Genomic DNA, 25,206 nt, shown 5'->3' on the forward strand with positions numbered 1-25,206 from the left:
GTTGTTTATTCATCTTGAAGGCCCAGATGGAGATGAGGATGAGGACGATCAACGTCTTTGATAACGGAGTGACCCACCTAGCCTAACTTGTTTTAGCATCCCAGCTCCAGGCGAATTGAAAAAACAGATCAAATTGAAATAATTTTGAAACCAAAGAAACTGTATTACATAATGAAGAATTTATAAAATTTAATTGAGATTTTAAATAAACTAAGGAATTAAGCGAGAGATAAAGCTGGGGAAATTAAATTGAGAAAAAATAGTAAATAAATTATTTAGGTAAAGGACTAAGAAACTGACGAAGAATGAAAAGTAAGTCAACTTAGGCATGTTTGTCCGATTGGGAAAGAGTAGGGTCGGGTACAGCTTGCATGAACAGTGGCCACACGAATGAATCAATTGGCACTTTCAAGAAAATTATAGTGAAAATACAAAAATATCCATGTGTATTTTTAAAAATATTTTTGTCCACTCAACTCATTCAGGTTGATTCGTATAGGTTTTAGTTGATCCACAGTTGATATAGATGATCCACGAGTCACTTGCGGATCAAGTTGATTTGTAAGAAGTTTGCAGATCAAGTTGATCTGCAAGTTGGTTTTTAAGACTTACGGATCAGGTTGATCCGCGAGTTGATTTTTAAGACTTACGGATTAAGTTGATCTGAGTTGATCTTTAAGAAGTGTTTTACGGATCAAGTTGATTTGTAAGCTTCAAACGGTTGTAACTTTTGATAGAAATGTTCGTTTGAGGCCCATAATATGTCAAAACGCTTGAAATTGAAGGAGAAATTCCCTAGCAAATTCCCAAAGAGGATTTTCTCAACTCATTTTTCCAAAAAAAAATGTCTCTAAGTAGGTCAAAAATAGGATTTAAGATTTAAAAAATAGGATTTGGTCAACTTGATCCGCAAGCTTCTTTAGAATGCTTGGTGGTGGTGTTGTTGTGCTGCTCTACTCTGCTTCTTCCTCGTGCATTCTGCTCGACTGGCGGTGTGGTGGTGGTGCTCTACGGATCAACTTGATCCGCATGTAGATTTTAAAGCTACGGATCGAGTTGATCCATAGAAGAATTACGGATCAACTTGATCCGCAAATCTTCTACGGATCAACTTGATTCGTAATTCTTTTACAGATCAACTTGATCCGTAACAATCAACTTGATCCATAGCTTTAAAATCTACATGCGGATCAAGTTGATCCATAAAGATTTTACGAATCAAGTTGATCTGCTACACCTGAACGCACAAGCAACAAAAATGCATATCTCGTATGTCGCCGTTGACCACTGCAACCCTGAACACTGCTACCTTCGCCGAACCTAACCGTTGCCAAGGAACCGAAGATAATACGACACCGAAGAGAGAAAAGTGAGAAGAAGAGTGCGCAACAATGACTGCTTTGATTTTTTAAAAAAAAAACACAGCTTTTAAAAGGAGAAAGAAGGCAGGGGCAGCTTTGCCATTTTCAAAGAATGCTAGGTGCACCTAACAATTCCCTTTTTTTTAGGTGGCTTCTACCGTGTGTGTTTCACGGGTGGAAAAGAAAAGAAAAAGTCTTACAGTAGTTAAAAACATATTAATATATTTAATCAAATAAGAAATTTTTATGCAAAATGAAAATTATATTTCCTTTAAAATTTATATATATAAAAAATCATTTGAAAGGTGTCGTCAATAAATTGTTGCCTCTTCTTACACTTTCAGTGTCGTTTCCAAGCAACCAATCTTTATCGAGCTTCCAGCGTTTTCAAAATGATCACTTCACCGTCGCAGGCTCCCTTCTTGAAACAGGGTGGCAGCTGCAAGAATAATAAAAAATCTTGTTCCAAAAATATTTTCTTATAATTTAAGATATAAAGTAAATATATTTCTTTTTCTCAATCCGTTTTTCTAATGATTAAAACTAATTTTTATCTATTTAGTCATATCTTTTAGAGATTATGTTTGACTTTAGTCTTTTTATCTTTGGAAGGTCTTTAGTTATTGTTATGTTTGTTATTAATTTCTTAGTTATGATACTTGAATGACATATTTGGTGGTTATTTATTTTTATTTATATATAACTTCCTCTTATAAAGAAATAAGAAGTATGCAAAGGTACATACCTACATCAAAATATCTTATTTTTTCCTTTTTTTTTTATAAAACTATATTATATTACTATAATTATATGTTTTAGAATATAATATTTTTTTAATTGAACATATGTTCTCTCCAAGAATAACACATAGGTGTTTCAACCTAAACTCTTTTAAACTTTTCTATCGAGTAAAGTACCAAATTAGTCCCTCACTTTTGGAGGTGCTGTCAATTTGGTCCCTGAGATTTAAAAAATATTAAAATGATTTTCGACTTTATATTCTGTTTGCCACGTTAGTCTCTGTCGTTAGTAGTCTCTAATATTGTTAGTAAATGTGTGATGTGACACGTTAAGTGCCACATGGACGCATACGTGGCAAGCGTAATTGGGAAATAAGCAATGCCACATCATAGGGACTAAAATGACATAATTTTAAATGTTATATTGGAAAATGAAGAGTCAATTTTTGTATATAGTGTCAAATTGATCCCTAATAGTTTTCAGTCTAATTGAAAACGTGATGAATTCTCTCTCACCATTTTCTCCCTCCTATGGTTGAAAGATAGTATTCCTATGCTAGGTCCACGTCGATTATCACTCTCCCAGGGGTGGTGGTTGCCGTTCTTCATCACCCTTCACTGTTCATTGACGTGATCAATGCTTTTGTGTGTTTCACATCGATCACCGTCATCATCTAGTGTTGATTGACGCAATCGATGCTTTCTAGTAGAGGTAAGGGTTTTGTTTTTCATTGCATTTGGTCTTCTCTTGTTGAATCAACGTAGTTGAACCGACACTATATAATTAAAACGCGTTATTGTTTGCGTTTAAACCATTGGAGTAGTTTTTAAGAGTGAATGGTTTGGGATTTTGGTTTAAGAGGTAATTGAGAATAACGTAGTGGTGTAATGTGAGATGTGAAGCTTTTGAGAGAAGGAAGTGTTCTCTGTTTGAGATGTGTGTGTTCCAATAATGAATGAGAGGGACTTTAGGGGTGAATGGGTTGATTTGTTGAGGCGTTATTCTTATTTGACAAACTTGCATTCATGACGAGTCATTTCCCTTTGTGCTTGAATTAGCAGACATAGTAGACCACAAAATAATAGAAGAAGAACTACAAAGATGGAGAAAGATGAATAGGAGAAGAATAAGAATTGGATGAGAGTATGAGTAAGAGGAAAAATGGAATGAAAGGGTGAATGTTAAAGTAGCCGTTAGGGTTTTAACATTTTGGGGAAAAAGATAATCACCTAAATTATGTCATTTTAGTCCCTTTAATGTCAATTTAGTCTCTCCTTATATGACAAGTAGAAGAAACTGATGTGAAAGTTTTACGTGTGCGTCCAAGTGGCACTTAACGTGTCACATCACACATTTACTAACGGTGTTAAGAGACTATTAACGACAGAGACTAACTTAGCAAACAGAATGTAAAGTCGAGGATCATTTTGACATTTTTTAAATCTGAGGGACTAAATTGACAGCACCTCCAAAAGTGGAGGACTAATTTGATACTTTACCCATTTTCAATCATTAAATTTTATGTTTTGTATTAATTGATTATTATAAACTTTATGTGTTGTGATTATATTTGAAGTTATTTTACTACTATGCTTGTGCTTATTGTTTATGGCTTCCTAATTATTTGTCTAACAAATACACTCCACGGCAAACCCTGGACACCGACGCAGCGTGCACATGGAAAGGGAGGACTACGCAATACTGTTACGGTGGTTAATTGTTGCGGAGTACCAATTGGTAGAGCTGCGTTGGTGGCTTTTTTTTTAAAAAAAAAAAAATTCTTCCCCCTTTTTTAATTATTTCTTTTAATTGTTGGTTATTTGTAATGGAATTGTTGAGGGATTTGTAATGGATTTTTTGTTCTTTTAATGGATGATTTCTTTTAGAGTTGTGCTGATTTTGGGTAAATTTACTATTGCACGTTCACATGTGTTTCCAACTCCATTACCTGAAGCAATGGTATGGAGAGTCACTCCAAACCACGTCTAATATTCGTATATTTCTGTTTTGTTTTTAACCAATTACAGTTTCTGAATGATTTTGGAATGGCAATTTGAAATTGCAATGTATTGTACATTTGAAGCATTGTCCAGGAATTGTGTGCAAGGTGATAGATGAAATGCTATGCTAAGGTGTGGCATGCAGCATGATATTGTACTTTTGCTGCTTTGATAGATTTTCTCTACAAGGTGGAGGATTTGAAGGCTGCATAAAAGTGTAATAATGTAAGCATAGCAAAATATTAAACAATAATAAAGGGGAATTTTTTTACCACAAACACATTTTTTTGTTATAGACAATGGTATAGAGTGGATCATGAAATCTGTATTTCAGTATTTTCAAGTGAATCTTTGATCATAAGTGAGGCACCTGTTGTGCCTGATATTAAGAACTCCATAAAAATCATAGTTATGTCTATAATCTTTTCATCACTGCGTAGAGGTAAAACTTTTCCTATCCATGAGAGCCCACAAATAGAATTGATTTGAAGCATTCTATCATTTGTAATGCCCAGGCATATATCAGTAAGAACCATTTCATTCCCATTACCATTACACCTCTGGAACATATGTGTACTACAAAACGATATGTTTGTATTGAATATAACATCCAGAGCTTCTTCCAAGGTAAAACCACTAGAGTTCTCTGCACCATTGGATGTTGAAACTAATTTGGTAAGTATGGACATCAAGGCCTGTGCAACTGGAACAACACCCGAGGAAAATGTCATATTTTCCAGTAGTTAGTGGTAATCTTTCCACTTCTTTAAGCTTTTTGAATTATAAGGTTTTTGTTCTCCATCCACCCATTGAAACATAAACCTTCAAATGTAGGATCTTATCAACATACATAAACATATGCCAACAACCAAAGGAACCATAAACTGTAACATTTTAAGGAATAAATTTCTTTTTAATTGAATGCAGTCATAAAGATCACAAAGATCCAAATGACGTTCAGGATTAAAAACGACCTTTCAATAAAAAAAATATATTTTTAATTAAAAATAGTAATAAATTCATGTACATTAATGGGTTTAAAATCTAACCTTTCATTTTTTTAGAAGTCATCCAATGATTTAGATATCCTGGTTCACTGGTGAACCCTTTAAGTAGCTAGTCCACGCTAGAAGCTGCTTTTTTTTCATCCTAAAAGACTAAAACTGTCGGTATTTGATTCATTCACAGATATAAAATCAATATGAATAATGAAGACAGTTTTTTAAATTTGTCAATGTGAGTTTTTTTTTAAGAGTCAAGCTTAAAACTTTTAAGAGCATTATCAATGCTTAACGAATTATTTATTTTAAGACAGTGTTACTTAATTTTACTGGTTTAACATGATAATTACTATGAAAGTTTTTAATTTTATTCACTCTAATTTTTTAAATTAAATATAATATTAATAAATTTAAAATTAACTACTACTATCATTTTCCTTCAATTCATTCGTGGCTTGCTTCTTCTTCTTATTCTGTTTCCGATATATACTACTACTTGTACTAGGTTGGGATGGGAATGTGCAAATGCGTACACGTGGCGTGACATCAGCTCCGGCAGTGGAAGGTGGCATGACCCGTTAGATCGAGCAGTGTCGTGGAGTGGATCTTCTTCGTTCACGTATGTCTATGGACTATGGGGTTTGCAGTGATGAGTGAAAATGAAATAAAGAATCGTCTGTGGTGTCTATACTCTATCTGCATGTGTCACTGTTTTCCAACACTTGATAAAATTTAATCATTTATTTACCCTGATGTTCTGTAATTATATATATTTATTTATTTATTTCTTTTTACATGTATCTGCTGATATTGCTCTAATCTTAAGAACATGAAATCGTGTATTATATATTCTAAAACAATGATGGGTTGATGTCATCTCCTATTAACTTATCCGAATAATTATATTATGTTTAAATATTAACAGGATCAATCAAACATACCTTGGATTAAACCGTTGTTTAGAATAGACGAATTTAGAAAATTTTCCTTTTATAAGGCCAAACAAACTGGAACAAATCAAATGATCGTCCTTTTATGCTTTATCAAGGAAGTCCATTTTTTTGTCCTGCTTTGTTAGTATACTCGAGATTTTTTTTTTCTTATATTTAGTTTCCATAAATTTCAAAGGAATTAATTCTTTATAACCAAATTAGGGCGTGAATTCCATATGCATTTTGTTGGTGAAAACCGAAAGCGAATATTCAACCTCTAGACGCTAAACTATATATTCTATATAGACTTGCCACCGTTACATAAAACCCTATAGTATACAAATTGCACTATCACTTCACTTACAAAAAGAAAACCACCACAAAGCAGAATACTATTACTGACACTCTTCACCAATTTTATTTTATTTTTTCTTTCCCAAAGGAGCAATGCAGGGTGACCAATTTTGCGCACCACATGGAAATCATAGATAGATACAGTTGCAAAGTCAATAGTGAGCTGAAAAGAAAGCGAGAAGGCCCACCAGCGGGGCATTGATATATGTAGTGGGCTCAGACTGCTGAAAGAAAGGCCTGGAATCAGGGAAGGAATCTGTGTTATTGGTGGGCCCACCCACCACGGCCCCAAGCAACACATTTGGGTTGGGATTTGGGCTAAAGTAATACCGAGATCCAGCTTTACAGCCAATATGGGCCGGGTGGGCCGCCACTGAGGGAAGCGAACTGGCCCGGTGGTGTATCCTCTGCGGGTAGCGTGCACCATATCCAACCATGTACGACATTCCCAATGGGTTGTCCCCAAGAATGTAATCCACCTAGTAAATGGAAGCCACGTGTTGCCGTGAATTTATTTGCTTACTCAGAAAATCAGAAAGGACAAAATCTAGCCGTTAATTTTGTCAGATGTGGAAAAATGATATTCATACCTGGCGTTTAGCAAGGTGTTTGAGTAAAGCTGGGGTGGCAGTAGTCTCGCCACATGGCACGACCTTATTGGCGTGGCTTAGGTAGTTAGAATAAGCTAGCAGCAGGAAAGACAGGGACGTTACATGCTGCATGTTACTTCCACCGGCCTTGAAAATAAGCCCACCTTTTCGATTAGCCAACAAAAGACAAGTTTGAGTTAGAAAAGGAAAAAACACACTAGTAGTACTAGTATCGTTACTGCAATAATAATTGTGCAGATTCACGGCTTTGGACGGGTCTCAAAAATTATAATCAGTGTTACAATTCCATAATCACCCCAGAATCACTTTTCTCAAAATAATTAGTAAAAAGTATTTTTACCTGGGGAATATTGAACTTGAGGGTGAGAAATTCCAGGCAATGTAGAACAGATAAATCCATCAGCGTTTTGTTTGAAGGACGCAAAATATTCTGCTCTTCCCATTAGCACCTCCTACAGAAAATAAGAATGAATATATTCACTTCACCGATATTAGATTGTTTGCCCTTTTAAGATAACAAAATAAGTAACATGTACATGAGCCGTTCCTCAATATTTCCCAAAGCAGGATAGAGTACAAAACCCAATGAACTTGTATGGATGTGCATTGGATAACTATTTTTAAGTTTATGCTTTTCTCCAAGTAGTATAATGTGCAAATTGCAATGGATCATGGATTTATAATACTGACAAAACCCAATGTACAATGTGGACTCACGGAGTCACGGTTACAGAACAGGATAGCACGGGATAGGCTTGTAAAAAAAAATAATGTACATGAATGGTCAGTTACAAGAAAAGAATGCTAGAAATGTGAAAGCGATGAGAGCTTAAACAAGAAATCACAGACTCAATCGGTGCGGGAAAGTAAAGCAATAGTAGTGCAGAAAATAATGGTATGGTGCACATGCATGGAGCAGCAGTGGGACCCATCCATTTGCCCGATCTAAAATAAAAGGACCAAAATAATTAAAAGGGCTATAGACTTTTTAGTTCCAAATGTTTACGTTATGGAAGGCAGCGAGTTTGGCCATCCAATTTGGTTCTGATTGCAGAGACAAGACAGTCCTACACCACCCTAATTCTATTCCCATTGATTTTTAAAGACAAATTCGCCACCCCTCCTATATAATGTCATTAAAAATCCAGTGGCATGATTTAGATCTAAGTTCCAATTATTAGGGAATGTCCCCGCTTATATAAATAACAAAACCCGGTGCCCACATTAAACTTAAAAATGCAATTCACATCATGTGCAATCATCAGCATTTTTCAACAACCCTTTTCTCATTCCTATCTTGACTTCTTTTATATATTCATGAATAAACGGATAAAGCTTGATCTTAAATCCAATCTGTACTCTCACATTCCCTATCTAGTTGTACCCATACACATGCAGAGGACCCTCTTATGCCATATATTCCTTATATGACCCACCAATAAAAGAAAGTCAAATTTAAAATATTTTATTATCTTTTGCATTTTTTTATACATGATCTGAAATTATTGATGCTTCTTATAAAACACCTAAGTTTTATTTTCAGATGGATGCATACTTTATTTCACAATAATTTAAACATTTTGAGAAAGAAACACAAAAATAAGTCCCAGTAAAATAGTATAGTATCTGCCCTGTACTTCCCTTACACAGGGTATTATGTTCCTTACTAATCTAAAATCTCAAAATACCCCTTCCATTCGCTAAAACTTTTTTTTCTTCTTTATTTCAAAACTAATCTCATTTTATTTTAGACATTCAAGGCTTGGCCCAATCATATTCCTTATTTAAAATTATCTCAACTAATTACATGAAAGGAAAAGAGATTAAAAAAAAAATAGTCAAGGTATACGTTAATTAATTATTTTTTAAATTTAATTTACAATAACTTAAAAAGACAATAATTTTAAAATGAGAGGAACCCATATTGCAAAATAAATAAAATGGATTAGTTGAATCAAAGTCATATGCGCAATGCATATTTGTAAAGTTAGTGGTGGAAAATAATGGTGTTGATCTGAAATTCCCTGTTGTGCTTGTGATGATCGATGATTAATAATATGATATGTGCAGATTGGGGATGGGCCAACGGGAATGAGAGTCCGAAGTGGACAAAAGTAAGTCACATTCCACAGACCACGTGACGCAGAAACTTTATCTCTATATTCTGCATCTAGATTGAATGAATGAGCAGTGTCACACTGCGCCCCCACATGCTCAACGGGGGACGCAAGACAAGAGGAACAAAAATACCACATAAAAGACAAAAGCATTTTGATATGTGCGCACACATACATACACACACAATGACACATATGATGAAATAAAATCGAAAACTTAGCTAATTCATTAATTACTGAACCATATATAATCGGAAAGTAGGTAGCAATGCAATGGCTAAAAGAGGGTATAGCAGTGTACTGTTACCTTAGAAATGAGAACATTAATCCCAGCATGCTTGTTATCCCAACCAAACTCATTAATGGTGTCCCCAGCTCTCAACACCACCTCGTTCCTCACAATGTATTCTCTGTACTGACGCCTACGTGAGGCCTTGTGCAACCACGCTGCTGCCCACAGTAGCTCGTCCTAACATCATCATCACCACCATCATCATCATATATATAAAAGTCACTTTTTAACTGATTTAGTCATCTAATCCAACGGCGAATATTCCACACTATACATAAATTTCGCTTTCTTACTCTTCTCTTCACATACTGTACATTATTATTATTATTATTCACATATAAGTAAGTATACCTGGTAACCATTGACGTCGCAGTAAAATGGGCAGACTGCACGGTGCAGGCTGTTACTGTATGCACCACGATGCTTGTCAGCAAACTGGAACACCTGCACCCTCACCCAAACAAACAAACGGTCATTTTCTCGCGAAATTTTAACGGAAAATGTATTAAATGCACCTGTTTAACAAATTAACCATACACAGAAAAACACACGAAAAAAAATACAACTATCAAAGAAGAGAAAAAGAAATTCAATTCCCGGTAAAGTGTTGTTGAGTGGAATGGGTGACAGGAAGTTATTTCATGTCTCCCGTGAGAGACGAGTCTCGCTTTTCAAACTTACCACAGTTCGGTTTTAACTTTTCAACCAAAAAAGACAAAGGAAAAAAAAAAAGGTGTTATTAATTACTACTACTGCTACTGGAGTACTAGTACATTATTTTTATTTATAAATAAATTAGCAAAAAAAAAAAAGGAATGAAAAGATGAGTGTGGCGCAGACGCACCGCAACGGCTCGATTGAGGAGCATGGTAGAGTAGGAGGGGTCACGTGATCTGAAGACGATGGAGGCAGCGGCAAGTGCAGCGGCAGTTTCACCAGCCACGTCAGAGCCAGGGTGGGACCCATCGATCTTGAAAACGGTGCGCAGCGTGTCCATGTCTTCGGGTCTCTCCCAGCAGTTATGATCGGAGTAAGGGTCACCAACCTGCACGAACACCACGCCGGAGCCAATCTTGGCCGTGGCCTTCAGCAAATAATCTGTCCCCCACCTCACCGCCTTCAGCGCGTTCCCTAGCTCCGTCCCCATGCTCTTCTCGAAATCGATCACGCTCCACGACAGCATTGTCGTCGAGAACGCCATCGGAAACCCGAACTTTATGTTGTCCCCGGCGTCGTAGTACCCTCCGCTCAAGTCCACCTGAGAAAAAAACACAATGTACCAACCTCATTAATCATCATTTTCTCTACCTATTACCCTTTCAGAACAAAACAGAAAAACTTACTCCGGCGGTGGCGCCGTCGTGCAATGCAGAGTCGTGGCGCCAGCGGAGGCGCTGGTCGGCGGGGAGTTTGCCGGAGCGCTGGCCTTCGAAGAAGAGAATGCTTTTGCGGAGGGCGTCGCGGTAGTCGTGGCCGGCGGCGGTTGGGCAGGGCAGAAGGAGGAGGGGAATGGCGAGGACAGAGAAGAGAAAGAGAGCGTTTGGCGCCATTTTTGTCTGTTTCTTTCTTCCCCACACTGTCCCTGCGAGTGACGAGGATGGTGTGTGAAATGGTCGAGGTTGTTATATAAACGAGAAAGCATCCTTGGATTCCAGTGCCTCTGGCCACGTGGAGATAGGGCAGTGGCCAGTTTTCGGAGCCCGATGCAAAGCGGGCTTGACTGAAGTAAAACGGGTCTTGACCGACATGTGAAGGGCACCGCCAATTGGCGGGAAACACGTGGAGTAGAGGGTTGGGGACCCATAGGAAAGTGTGGGTGCATTGTAAGAGACTACTCCTACTCCGCAGCTTATGATTGTTTGACTGCCAAGGGCATGTGAATTTATGTCTTGTGGTTAGTAGCACGGGCTGGGATAAGTTAATTAGAAATCAAACATATGGAGACCAAATACCAAAAACAAAATACTTTTGATAGCATCGATATTATCTGTCAGGTTCGAATTTTCATACGCCCAACTGTAAAGCCTGTTTGCTCCTAGATTCAACAGTTTTAGGTTTCAGCATAAATAATTACCTATACAAATTTGTGTGAGTGTAGTATTATGTTATCTAAGTTTATTCATGTGTAACATATTATTGTATTTTACTTTTATAAGTACAACTAAAAAAGTTTAAATGTTGTTTAATTAAATTAAAGAATATTATTTGTAATACTACTTTATAATTATAAATTGTATTATCTTTTAAATCCTTTCTTTCTTTGAGTTATAATCTATCATCGATCTCTTGAAGCAAGTCAGTAAGTTGTTTTGTAAGCTCACTATGTTCTTGTTGAGAAAATTCATAAAATAGAATATGAAAAGAAAAAATGCCAGGGTTGATAAAGCTTGATGTCAAAGGCTAGTAGGCAAATTAGTATATTGGAGTTACACTAGATAATACCAACATATGTTATTGATGTTGTAAGTTAATTCATGCATGGCTTCAGAGTAAGAAACCTACAAGCAGTGGATAAGACACTCCACCTATACCTTAAATTTACACTTGGTTAATGACTATTAGTATTTAAGAAAGGGGAGAACCGTTCCCATGAAAGTGTACGTGTGGATGCTAATTATTATGCAGGTGGCAGCAAGTCAGTCAAACATTGAATATTAAACTTAAGCTACATGTCTTAAAGTAGTATAAAATCTAGTTACATGGAGGAGTAAGAAATGACATGCATTGGCTCGGTCAAGTGTAAAACTTGAATTTCGAGTCATGACACAATGAATTTATGAACTACATGATGTGAAGATTACTCTTGATAATTTGGGGATTGGACGTGAGGTTCTCATCAAGCTATTTTAACCTCAAGCTATTTTTTCACAAGTTATAAATTATTAACCTACAATTAGTTTAACATGATAAATCTAATCATATTAATAAACATTTTATTGAGAAAAAGTTAGATAGTGGTTTGATTTTTCATTTTTACAACATGCATTTCCCAAACTTAACATGTAAGTGTATTGACAAAAGGTTGTCTGCAAATAGATTTAATGATCCAATTAACAAGTTGAGAATGATAGATATTCATTCACTGATGAAGGGAGTGCATGTTGTAATAATCCAACATATATCACTTAAGGATTTGTTTGTTTTGTAAGGAAAGAAAATTAAAAATTAATGAAATAAAAAAAAGTGAAACTCACATTTATACATTTTACTTTAATTTAAAATAACTATCTAAATTTACTTTGGTTTCACTGTGTCAAACGCATAGACTTTCCAATTTTAGACATATTACAGGCATTGCCCATCAATCACCTATTCTTTTAAGGCATATTCATTTTGAGAAATACTAATTGTACCCATATGACCGAGAACTCCTGGCCCCTAGGCCGTATCTTATGAAATGCCTTAACCTAATATAAGGCCAAACAAGTATATCTTGAAGACTCTAAGATCTCGACAAAAGGTTAGAAAATCTAGCTTGCCTTAATCCATTTATTATTAAGGCACTATTACAATATAATATTGGATTAATAGAAGAATTTTTTTTATTGAGTACACAAAATTACAATACTATAATTTTTTTTTATGTTTCTCTATAATTTTCAAAATAATATTTTTTTTAGTTTCTTAATTAATACATGTTAACAAGACTCATTTCTAAAAAAATAAGTAAAGTAAAATAAAGTGATATTTTATAATTACTTTTATAAAAATAAAATAAAAACTTAACTTCATAAACTGAAAACTATTTCTCTATGGAATGTTTTCTCAAGCAATGATTTTCTTTTTTCCTTTTTTAATATAGAAAACGGTATTGTTATTTTTCCCAGCGAAAGTTCAATTGAATGTAGTGCAAAGCAACTAAAAAGCACATTTCTATCAAAACTCTAATCTGCAGCAGCCAGTATCAGCTGGAGGACTGAAGTCCAGCGGCTTGACAAAGCAAACAAACAGAAGGCAAGTCTTGCTTAAGTTTGCTTTCTTCCATGACTCCGTCTTAAATGTCTGCCATTCATTTCTTAGATTGCCTCCATGACTACAATCTGTTCGAACTATTTCCTCAACCAAATCATTTTGCTCTCCTTGTGTTTAATTTCAGCAAGATTTTGGACTTTTATGTTTTCTTCAGCTTTAATCAGAGGAACAAGGCGTGGGTTTTCCTGCACATTTAATAGGTTCATTTTTTCTCACTTAAATAAAGCATTTCTTTTCTGTGATTCGTATTTCTTTCAGTTTCTGTTTGTGTCTCTTCTTTTGTTCACTATTTATTGCATTTATTTGTTGCATTGTCTTCCTTCTTGCTTCCCATTTGCCAAGTGAGTGGAAAGGGGAAAAGAACAAGTTTTGCTTCTTATGTTTGCTTCAATTTATTTGAGTTTGAGATATTTAGGGCTACTGTAGAATCAGCTTCATATCTTCTCAACTTCGCAATCCAAAAGTTAAAGATAGATATATAATATAGATCATATGACATAACGTAATGCTTACTTAATAGAATATAAATAACCCAATGCTCACAACCTCACACATTGCTTTTAGCTGTTGATAACATTTTATAGGGATATAGTCCTTTTATATTGTATTACGATTTAGGAGATAAATATGCATCTTATCTAACAGTAAAAGAAGTTTGTGTCTCCATTATCCTCATCAAAGAAAAGTGGGAAGTCTCCTTCCTAGATGTCAACCATAGTAGCAAAACTGTCTTCTTCTACCATGCAATTAATTTTGATTAACTTATTTTTCCATTTTTGTGATTGTTGGGAACAGTACTTGTCATAGTTCCTGCACTTGTTTTAGTGCTCCTGATTTTTTACTTTTGAATACAAATTTATGTTCTCACTATGCAGAGATAGCTTATTCTGGTTATGCTGTCTAGTTGAACATGTTCCGACCATTGCATCATGCCCTACCACAACTTCATATTTCTGGTCTTTCACTCCAGATAAGTGCATATATCAAAGAACTTACAGAACGCCAAGCCATCTTTCAGGAGTTTCCTCCTTAGCTTCTCGATCAGGTTTTCTTTTAATGCAGAGATCAAATATCTTTGGAAGCCATGATATTCTGGGAAGCTGGCTCCCTGCCAGATACATAAGTAATGAATCAGTTGAGCTGAAGACTCACAATGATGTCATACGGTTCTCTCTAGGCAAGTCTGATGATATTAATAATGCAAAGAAGAGCCAGCTGAACAAAAAATTTAAAATGTCTAGAAAGGCTAAACTGAATGAGCTGAGGTTCTATCGTTTGAAGGCCAAGAAAAAGATGAATTCCCCAAATCCAGAAGTTAGAATTAGATATAAGCTTGAAAAGGTTGGATTTCATTGTGACTGTAATTTTTAGTTTAAAGTTTTGTTTCCTGTAGCTGTTGTACCTTGCTTCTTCAATGTTGTTGATAATTTACTTTTATGATTTTATGATCTATGTTTTTTGACATCCTCCAGTTTTCTAGCAAGTAACAATGGTATGAGCATTGCCCTGGTATTCACTAAATTAATGTGCCTCCCCCTTTCTTTGATGTATGGGCATTGAAATAACAAGAATGTTGCTACATATGGATTTGCATTTGAAATACCTCCATGAAATTCTATTTTCTATTTGGGGAAGTTTCTGTTAAGTTATATTTTTCTTTGAGACATTACTACTTCGAATATATTTTTTTCCAGTTACCTGGCTTGTTAGTATAAAATCACAATATACATCAGCTTGGATAATAGATATTTTTAACTTGGCCATTCACCTCATAAGTACAGGCATGATTTAGTGCCTTAGATAGGCTGGAAAGAGGCATTGTTCCTTTCCTCCTTATTTTTTCCTCTTCTAACTTGCAGTCTTTTATTTTAACTTATAATTCTACAGGCCAAGCGAAAGGAAACTTGGTTGATTGAGAAGCTACGGAAATTTGATGTACCCAAACCCCCTCCAGAAACATATGATCCTGAAATTTTAACTGAGGAGGAGAGGCATTACCTGAAGCGCACTGGTGAGAGAAAAAAACATTATGTTCCAGTTGGGAGACGAGGAGTGTTTGGTGGGGTAGTTCTTAATATGCATCTTCACTGGAAAAATCATGAAACGGTAAAGGTTATCTGCAAGCCTTGCAAACCAGGGCAAGTTCATGAATATGCTGAAGAGCTTGCTCGACTGAGCAAAGGCATTGTGATTGACATCAAGCCCAATAATACTATCATTTTTTACCGTGGAAAGAACTATGTAAAACCAGAAGTAATGTCACCTCCAAATACATTATCAAAAGCGAAGGTAATTTCCTTTGCATTTGTTATTCAATGTTCATTGACCAAATGTATTTAGTGATAAATATATTATGGTATTTTTGTTGAAATTATAGGGGAGAGACTCAGAATAATATGATATTTGTATTATGATGTGATACAAGACACTAACCCAACAGTCCTATTTATACTAATACTATAGTCCTAATATGAGAACAAAATAGCTTTCTTAAGATAAAAGATAAAATCTCTGAGAACGGGACATGGTTCCTAACAAGACAAGATATTAGGATCCCTAAAAATAAAGAAACACAATCATCCTGAAAATGAAATAAATTATCATAATCTGTTATGTAGAAGCCATTTTGAAGTTAAGTATCCCTTGTTTCTCTCCTATTGAGCAATTAGAATTGTAGAAATAATCTACTTGAGGGCTGAGTTGAACATGAGTGCATGACAGTGTGATGTATGTTGCAAACTTGCAATATATTAGAGGATTGAATAATCCAAGGATCAAAACCATTCAGATAAAAATAAAAAAATGCAAGTTATTATGGCAATTGTCTTTTCTTGAATCTTGATAAGCTTAAACTAGGTTGATAGGAATGATTTCCATCTTTTATAGCCTTTTTAATATAGATCTGTAGTATTTCATTATGCTCATTTCATTTATCATTCACTGCATTTGACTAAGACAGTTAGCTATAGAAGTTTGAAGACTACTTTGGATTTATGCCTCGACATATTGCTGCTAATAGTAATGTTGGGGAGCTGCTCTCTCACATGCCTCATGTACACTAGTGAATTGAAGCTATAGTTTTTTGTTTTCTATTGAGAGATTAATCCTTTTTATTTTAGATAAACTTGTAAGCCCTGTGTTTGTCTTCTGAGAAATGGAAAGATTGGTGCTTTGATAGACTGGATAAGTTTAAAAACTGCAAAATGCTGATTCATAGTTTTTCATGGGGAATATATTATGATGAGAAAGAATTGGGTTGTATCTTATTCTGAAAATTTTCCAGGCCTTGGAGAAATATAGGTATGAGCAGTCCCTTGAGCATACTAGCCAGTTCATTGAAAAGTTGGAGAAAGAGCTTGAAGAGTATCATCAACACCTTGCAAAGTTTAAAAAAGGGAAAGAGGATACTGCTAAAGATGTTAGTTTTGGAGCTTTGGCATATTAATATTGAAATGTTTTTGTCTATATGATGATGCTTGATTTAGAAAAAAAAGTGTCATAAGCAAACTCGATTTCTTGCCGCCTTTCTGTGCTCTGCAAATTGGAATATACCATAACCTTTACAATAACTTGGGATTGAATTGATGTTTTGAAAGTGTGGCATAGGACATCCACTAGAGCTTATGAAACAGTTTGATTACACTAGAAAAGTATAATTTTAAAGCAAAATTATGAGAAGATAATAAATGGAAAATGACTAAGCTATAAGTGTTTAAAAACACCATATTGCTCAAACAGCCTTTTTGATCAGACACATTGTAAAGTTGTGGTTATTTTGTCAGGGATTGGGGAAGCGTGACTCTATCTATGCTGGACACAAAATGTCACATACATGAGGCTCAGACAACCTTATCTTGTTTGCTATTGAGTAACTGTAAGATCTGTAACTTTTATGATTTTGAAGTGGTTTAAGGCCAGCATAACTTCTGCATGAGATGTGAAGTGTCTATATTAGGGTTGAAATCATAATTTTACAAAGGAAAAGGTTGCACACGTTACATGAAACATATTGTTTTAAATTGGTTGCGGTGTTATTTAGCATATGATATCATTGGTTTATTTCCTCATTTGTTTCATGCATCTATGACCCACCGCAATGAGTGACAATTGCTCATTTACCCAAAATACATAATTGAATTCTCTGTTTGGCTAGTGGCCATCATAGTGGGGTACGGTCTCATTGGTAGATAATACGAAGCTTTGCTCAGCTGATAGTTGATGTATTTTTTTTCCCCGCCATATCTTATTCTCTAAAGAAAGAAAAGAAAAAACAGCAGCAGTATTTGCTTTTCGTTTTGGTGATGAGATTTTTATAGATGTCACATCATTATACGCATATGGCTGTGCTTATTTGTTGCTTATTTTTGCTGCCTCGAATCTGGTTTGATTTCTGAACAGATAAGTGCGAGTTTCTGGTCTACTACTGTAATGATTTCATCAGTTACACTACACCATTAGGATGGAATGTCAAGCATCACACATATTCCAAGGTCCTGTTCATTATTGGAGATGTCAATGATTGAAGAAGGATTTCTCAAACCCATTCCCCGGATGCACTGAAACAAAGTTCAACATGACTTGCTCTGTAACAAATTTCATAACAAAGGTTTAGCAAGTGTTGTTGCATTTAGGTTAGGACGGTGGATGATGTCACTATCAATATGGCTACGGCCAATACCTCCATGATAAGGCTACCCATATCAAATGTTTATGGCAAGCTATTTGTCTTTATGCAAGTACAGATCATAACAGTTTCCCAATGCACATTGGTAGAGTGACTTGTCTTTAATCATACGAGGGTCTTCCATGTCTCTCGCTCTTTTGTTGGTCCAATGAAAATAACTTAATTTCAAGCTATAGACCTCACTAGAATTCACACAACCAAAGATAATAAACAGGAAAGTTTTGTAATTATCCTTCATTCACGGAGTCTTATTATTGGCCCTGGATCTCGTTTTGACAATGACGTTCATGTGCAGATGTGGATTATTCATCCCGAAGCTTTAGAGATCCATACGAAAAGGATTCTCATCTTGTCCCCCCTTTTCAGTGCCCGGCGGGTATTCAGACCAAGATTTCAGTTCCCATCTTATCTCAATCACCTATTATTTGATTCCTTTCTATCCATATTATGCATATCTATTTTTCTTGGTGACGTAGATTTGTAGACAATGACCACAAGAATTAACTCTATAAGTCTGAAAATTTAGTTTGTTACTTATATTGTGTTTTAAAAAATATCTTTCATTGACCGAAAGTTATACAAGTAGAAAGAGAAATTCTAGTGACACTCTTAACATTTCTTTTAAGACATTTTTATGATTGATTATAATTTATTGGAAATCATAATTTTTGATAAGTTTTTCTTCTCATTTAATAATTTTCTTTCCTGATTTATGTTAAATGAGAATCAAAATCCATCATAATTGATGATTTCAAAAAATTATAATTAATTATAGAAAGAGTGTTACTAGCATTCTTCAAGTGAAAATTAAGTTGAAGAGGTGGTGGATCTATATCATCAAATGTAGCAAAGAACAACGTCGATGAGTCATGTTATTATACTCAACATGAGAATGATGTGATGAAATCAATAGTTTCAACAATAAAAGGTTGGGATTAATTTTCGTGCATCGTGACTGTAAAAATTATATTGTCAAATAATTAGAAATATCTCCGTATAGGATAACTTTTGAAAGAGTTATTATAAAAATTAATTATTTTATCATATATAATAATTTATAATCTACATCGTTAAATTTCCTATAATTGGATAAGAATGCTATTTAGGCAATGTTAGGGCACACTCTTTCCTATAATTGTCATATTGGACTGAAAAAGTCTTTAACGCAAATTCGAAGTAAGGGTTTAAACGAAAATCTATTGTCTGCTTAGACAAAATGGTTTGCTTTCGAAAATTTTATAAACAATATTAAATAATTAACGAAAACCAAAACTTTAATTTATGATATAATACCTAATACTTACATATATAAGTCAACTTCTGTTATAAATTTGAATGATAGTTGAATGAAACTATTTTTAGGAGCTCCTACTAAATGAGTGTTTTTCTTAATATTTTCTTAAATTAGAGTCCTTTTAAGGAATTTTCTTGAATGATAACTTTCATAAGGAGTTATTCTCACTCTTATTAAGCCTTTTATGTCTTATACCAATTATAATTGCTTCACATGCACACATAGGACATATATAGTAAAATGACTAGTTTAAAAAATCATGTGAGTTTTTAAAAAATTTAATGACTTGAGTTTTTTATTCTTAAACATTATTTATAAGATAAAATCATCAATATTTATTATTTTCTCTCAAATAAAAAAAAATTATCTCACTATATTAAGTTAGAGGAATATTTGCTTGAGAGGGTGATGAGAAAAATATATGAATTTTTTTATGTAAAAATAAAAAATTAGATATTAAAAAATTTACAATAATTTACGTTTACTCAACTGAATTAGATTGTTTAATAGAGTGTATGTACATTACTTCTTATTTATTTATCTTCTTTTATTTTTTCATCAACCTATTCTATTAGATATTAAGAAATTTATAATAATATACACTTGTTCAATCAATTGAGATAGATTTCTTAAATATATGTACTTATTTCTTATTTATTTATCTTCTTTTATTTCCTATCATCCTGGTTCTGTTCCTTTCCTTTCCATGCTTACCACCACCAAACAAGGTGTTAACTAGTATACCAAAGAAGAGTTCTTATGTTCAAGAAAAAAAAAGTTCGAAGATAAATAATGTCTGGCAACAAATGTAAACACTAGTACTCTAGTAGCAAAAGTTTTGCGTGCGTACTCTTGTCTTTTACTTTGTGGATGAAAAGAAGAGTCAGTTACGCCGTTGAGCCCGTTATTTGATAAAGTAAAGATGCTCTTGTCAAATGGATTCCCCACCACCACGGTTTCAAATCAAAATTATGATGTTCTTTTTTTTCTTGTGCTAGTTATCTGCTGTTTGTTAATTGAAGCTAACGTGGTATTAGAGAGTGAGCATCGCTCTAACGAAGGAACACACCAGTCTCGTAGCTTTTTGAAAATGTTATTATGTTGCATTAGTTGCCCCTGTGCTTAAATTTGGAGCAAATAGTTGCTTGAATGGTGGTGGGTATAATAATTATATATAGTTTATGAACTTTCGCTTTTTCTTTTATGTTCCCTTTTTTACAGTCCCCCACTTAGACTGGTTAGGAAAAGAAGCAAACCAAAGCCAAATGTAAAGAATTTCAACTCAAGCATTACCAACTCGGACATGACATGGTTTTTACATTTTATTTCAATGCACAAGTTATTTTTTAAATCCTAAGGGTAATTGATGATGATCTTTACCGCAGGAGAGAAAAGACCCTTGCGGGATTTGATTGTGGGGAAGGTTAATTCCCAGGATGATTGTCAATTTCCTTGAAACTGAATGGGGTGTGTGGAATTAATGGAAGGGAAGCCATTACTTTATTAGAAAAAGGTTGAACAAAAGTTTCACGCTTGAGGCATAGGGAGCAAAGAGTGAGAAACATTCATATCTAATTTCCTAACTAACAGCCCACAGGCCACACTGCTTTATTAGGTTATAGCCACAGGTCATATCTATTGTAGTGGACGCCATCGCTTAATAATGTACGGCTACTTAATTACATACTTCAACTACAATGAGCCATGCCACATTGCAAATCGAATTTTCTTTTTCCATGCAACTCAACCTCGTTATATTCAGATGTTATATTTAATTTAAGTTGAACAAAATAAACCTGTTTGAGAAGGGTTTTTTATTTATTTTTGCTACTTATTTTTTTTTTATTGGCAATTCTCAAAAATCGATTATTTTTTTGTTTGAAAATTTGAGCTTGTCGCATAAAAATGTGCGGCAAGATTTGAGTACTGAATCATGATGAAGGGGTGTCTCAATTTTATAAGAAGAAATCGGTGAGTTGCTTAATAAGTATCTTAAGTGAACTTTAATGGGTTCCATATGCCATTACAGCCGTTAAGAACTCAAGTTAATTTTTCCTCCAATGGTTTCAATTCTTAAACGAGGTGCTTATTCTTGTTTTATAATAAAATTATATATGAAAAAAGCCTTTTCATTATTTCTCTGCATCTCAAATATTCTATAAGGAATCGTTTCTTTTACATGCAATGGAGCTTGACTAACTCCAATGGGAAAATAGATGTAAGGAACACTTGCTCCTATTTAAGAGCGTTCACATTGAAACCACGCACAATAGTTGCTTTCACTGAGACCTGCCTATAAATATTATTCATTTTTAGTTTTTCCTATACAAGCAACGCCCATCTTCTTCCCCTATTATTACTTACACATGCCTGCCATTATTTTGCTTCTTCCGTCTTCTGAGCCAAATGAGAGATAGTCCTTCATTTTTAAATTGGCCTTGATCGCAGATGATGAAATATAGCTCTACATTTAACTATGTATATTTTTTACATTATATGAATATATTAAAGAATGAACTAAAAGATCTCATCTTTGTAAGGTATTATTATTTAATCTATTTGTCTTTTGGCTTTATTGCCTTAATCTTCTTTTTATCCTCTTTTAAAAAAAAAGAATAAGCTTCAACTATGACTTTGTTTACGTAGCGAACGTATTACATGCCAACATATCACCGAAATATTAGAAGAAATACAATAAAACACCTGGCCTCTTATAGCTAAGTACCGTTTTTTTGTATATATATATAGAGAAAATCTAATTGTGTGTTAACGAAGTCCAGTTTCTTTTTGTACGCATTCCTAAACAAGAAAATTCTCGAATCTTGAACATATAAAAGTTATTTTTGTGTTACTTTCATACACATATATTTATACATTTTTTTTCTTAATTATATTTTTTTATTCCTTCAATTTAAACTGTAAAGAATTTTAATTTTCTATTTTTCAAATTAATTAGTTCTTTCTTTTTTCTTCTACTTAAAATTTTTAAAAAAATATTCTATCCAAATATTTGAAGGCTTATGATATAGTACTTGAGATATGAAATAAATTAAAAAGTTTAAAAGTAAGGAATTTAGGAAAAACTTAATAAAATTGGAAAAATTTTATGATGATTATGTTGGAATTTTAGAGCACCCTTATAAAATACTATTATAACCACAAGGAACACATTACCGTTAAATCAAGAAGAGTTTTAGGAATACTTCAATTTATAATGATTGATCAAACAAAACTAATGGAATGTGAATCTGTAGGTGATTTCTTATTTATATACTTTTCTTATGATTTGTTACAGAATGGATAACCGAACCGGTGGCTTCATGATTTTTCTTCAACCGGAATTTCTTTATTCAATTTCTTAATAGGACTTTCGTAACTCTTCAGACAGGAGAAGATAAACTATATGTGACGGCTCAATATATTGGTGATCATAGTCTTTTTTATAGTGTGTTAACCTAATAGAGTTTTCATTATCCTCTAATGTGTCAATATTGATATATGTCAATTTAAGTTCATATCATCTGATTTAGTTGTGTAACGAGCTTACTTAATTTGATCGCATACACTAATAATAAATAACTAATATAATTGTCTTATAGTATTAGCTCATATTAATTATTGGAATAGAAAATTACAACATAATAGAGTTTGAAGAAGATAAATTATAAGATTTTTTTTATCTTTTACATGAAATTCGATATTTTTAGTGATGAGTTTTAAGTAAAAATAAAATGAAAAATTGGAAGTTTTAAGTACATATAAATTAATAGGAGACCAAATTTAATAAATTATGAAAATATAAAATTTTAAATAACTGAAAATAACATAGTGTCAAAACTCGAAATCACACAAAGTAGTACATGAACCCAAAAAAATAAGCCAACTTTTTTATTATAAATTTAGGTTTTATTATTAAATATAAACAATTTTAAGTTTTACTTCTTATAACACATGTTTTATCATTATTTATCACTTTTTTACATATTTTTTTAAAAAATTCAAAATTATTGATTACTATTAATTTTTATTTTAATATTTTTTTAAAATCTTAACTTTACTACTTTTACAATTTTCTTTTATATATTAAAAATTTAGTCACTTATACCCTCAATTTAATTAATTTTAAATTTTAACATTTTCTCCTTTTATTTATTTATTTATTTATTTTAGATTTTACTTAAACTAAAAAAGTATTTATACAATATATGGAACACTTGTTATGACTGTAATGATGGATCTTAAAGATAATTTTCGCCTTTGTCGCGTGAATTCAGATTTCCTTAAAGCCAAAAAAACTCCCTAACGGACAGAAACTATTTTTCAACCAAAACTTTCTTCACGAGTCACAACAAACAAAATGCAGGTAATAAAGACGTCAAATTATTTTCAAACTTTCTTTCTTAATCAATCATTTGAGTAATTCGTACCCAAAAAAGACAAATCATTTGAGTAGTAACTTGTTTTTTTCCCTCAAACTTCCCAGGCATCGCAACTTACAGTTAGTACCATAAATAAATCAACCACGAATGAACTTCTTTAAATGCTAAAGATGCCTCTTGACGTGCCAGTTTGGTTGCCCATCCAGAATGTGGAAAATTATACTATCAATTTTGCCAAAGTCGTAGTAGCTATAACTTCTAATTAACTTCTTAGTGAATAACGTAAAGGCAAACATGCTGGAAATCATTTCCAGCATCATGAGTACTTTTCTTCTTGTTCGTTCAATTAACAATTCAATGCCTTCAAGGAGGGATACACGATTAAAAAAATCTAACTAAGTTGATTGAGTTGAATATGTGAATTATTATAAATTTTTTAATATTTATTTTTAATTTTTATGGATAAAATATGAATTATTGTAAATTTTTTAATATATTTTAATTCTTATGAATAAAAAAGAATAGACAAAAAAACTAATACATAATTTTGCCCAATATTTATTTAACCTGAAAAACAAAATAATACAAACGAAGAAAAGAGAGTATGGTTTTTAATATAAAATATGTTAATATATACTCACTTGTTTTTAGAATGAGTAGTAACTATGTCTATGTATTATCAAAATAAACCTCAAATATAATTTAAGAAAGTAAAAAGTCTAACTTACTAAAGTACTCATTCTAAAAAAGAGATCAATATACTTTAACAAATCTATAATAATTTGCTAACACATATCTACTTTTTTATTTTGGAAAAAATATATTAACAGATTGCATTTTGATTATATTTTCAAATAATCATAAAAATAAGCAAGCTCATATTAACAAATCACTTTCAATCCAAATCCAAACATTCGACACAATTCAAATATTTGCATATATTTTTATTTATAAAACAACCTATCTATTACCTTTGTACAGTGTTGTATGTGTTGGTTGATTGAGTGTTAAGTAGATTCAATTCAATGACAAAAAAGTGACTATTGTATTTTTTTACTGTCAAAGGTGATTCCTGTATATGCCGTTACCATGAAATGAGATGTATTTTTTTGTTTTGAAAGTATCTCATATTCATATTTTAATGATAATTATATTTAAATTAAGTTTAAATTATTATCAATTCTACATCTATTTAAATGTATATTAAATCTGATTAAGATTTATTAATTTATGTCAGATTCTAATCTTTTTAATTTAAGTATGATTTCAGTAAAAATAAATAAAAAAAATAAAGGCGCCACCTGTGAGGCTGTGACTTGTGCTATGCAGGGTAACTAACCCGTAATTAAGTAAAGGAGTACCTTGCATTTCAGATAAAGATAAAAGATTCGATGGCATTATAGTTATTTTAGCCAAAATCAACAAGCATAAAGTAATTTCGCACGAAACTGTTGCCTACAAAACCCCC

At 33.2% G+C, this 25,206-nt stretch overlaps 2 protein-coding genes across 2 annotated transcripts; one reads left to right on the top strand and one right to left on the bottom strand.

Annotated features, from left to right (window-relative positions):
* Positions 1 to 6,313: 6,313 nt before the first annotated feature.
* LOC100804372 (endoglucanase 8) lies at positions 6,314 to 11,013 on the bottom strand. Its single transcript, XM_003525193.5, has 7 exons — positions 10,753 to 11,013; positions 10,254 to 10,667; positions 9,761 to 9,853; positions 9,425 to 9,586; positions 7,341 to 7,452; positions 6,980 to 7,143; positions 6,314 to 6,868 (listed from the first exon to the last, which is right to left on the bottom strand). Exons 1-7 carry the CDS (start codon positions 10,957 to 10,959, stop codon positions 6,542 to 6,544), a joined length of 1,479 nt encoding a protein of 492 aa, XP_003525241.1. The 5' UTR covers positions 10,960 to 11,013; the 3' UTR covers positions 6,314 to 6,541.
* A 2,425-nt stretch (positions 11,014 to 13,438) lies between these two features.
* LOC100817882 (uncharacterized CRM domain-containing protein At3g25440, chloroplastic) lies at positions 13,439 to 18,173 on the top strand. The gene is made up of 6 exons (XM_014775900.2): positions 13,439 to 13,581; positions 14,257 to 14,722; positions 15,269 to 15,670; positions 16,665 to 16,799; positions 17,164 to 17,255; positions 17,780 to 18,173. Exons 1-5 carry the CDS (start codon positions 13,439 to 13,441, stop codon positions 17,215 to 17,217), a joined length of 1,200 nt encoding a protein of 399 aa, XP_014631386.2. The 3' UTR covers positions 17,218 to 17,255; positions 17,780 to 18,173.
* Positions 18,174 to 25,206: the final 7,033 nt, after the last annotated feature.

This window comes from Glycine max, chromosome 5 (genome assembly GCF_000004515.6).
Source record: "Glycine max cultivar Williams 82 chromosome 5, Glycine_max_v4.0, whole genome shotgun sequence".
NCBI lineage: Eukaryota > Viridiplantae > Streptophyta > Magnoliopsida > Fabales > Fabaceae > Glycine > Glycine max.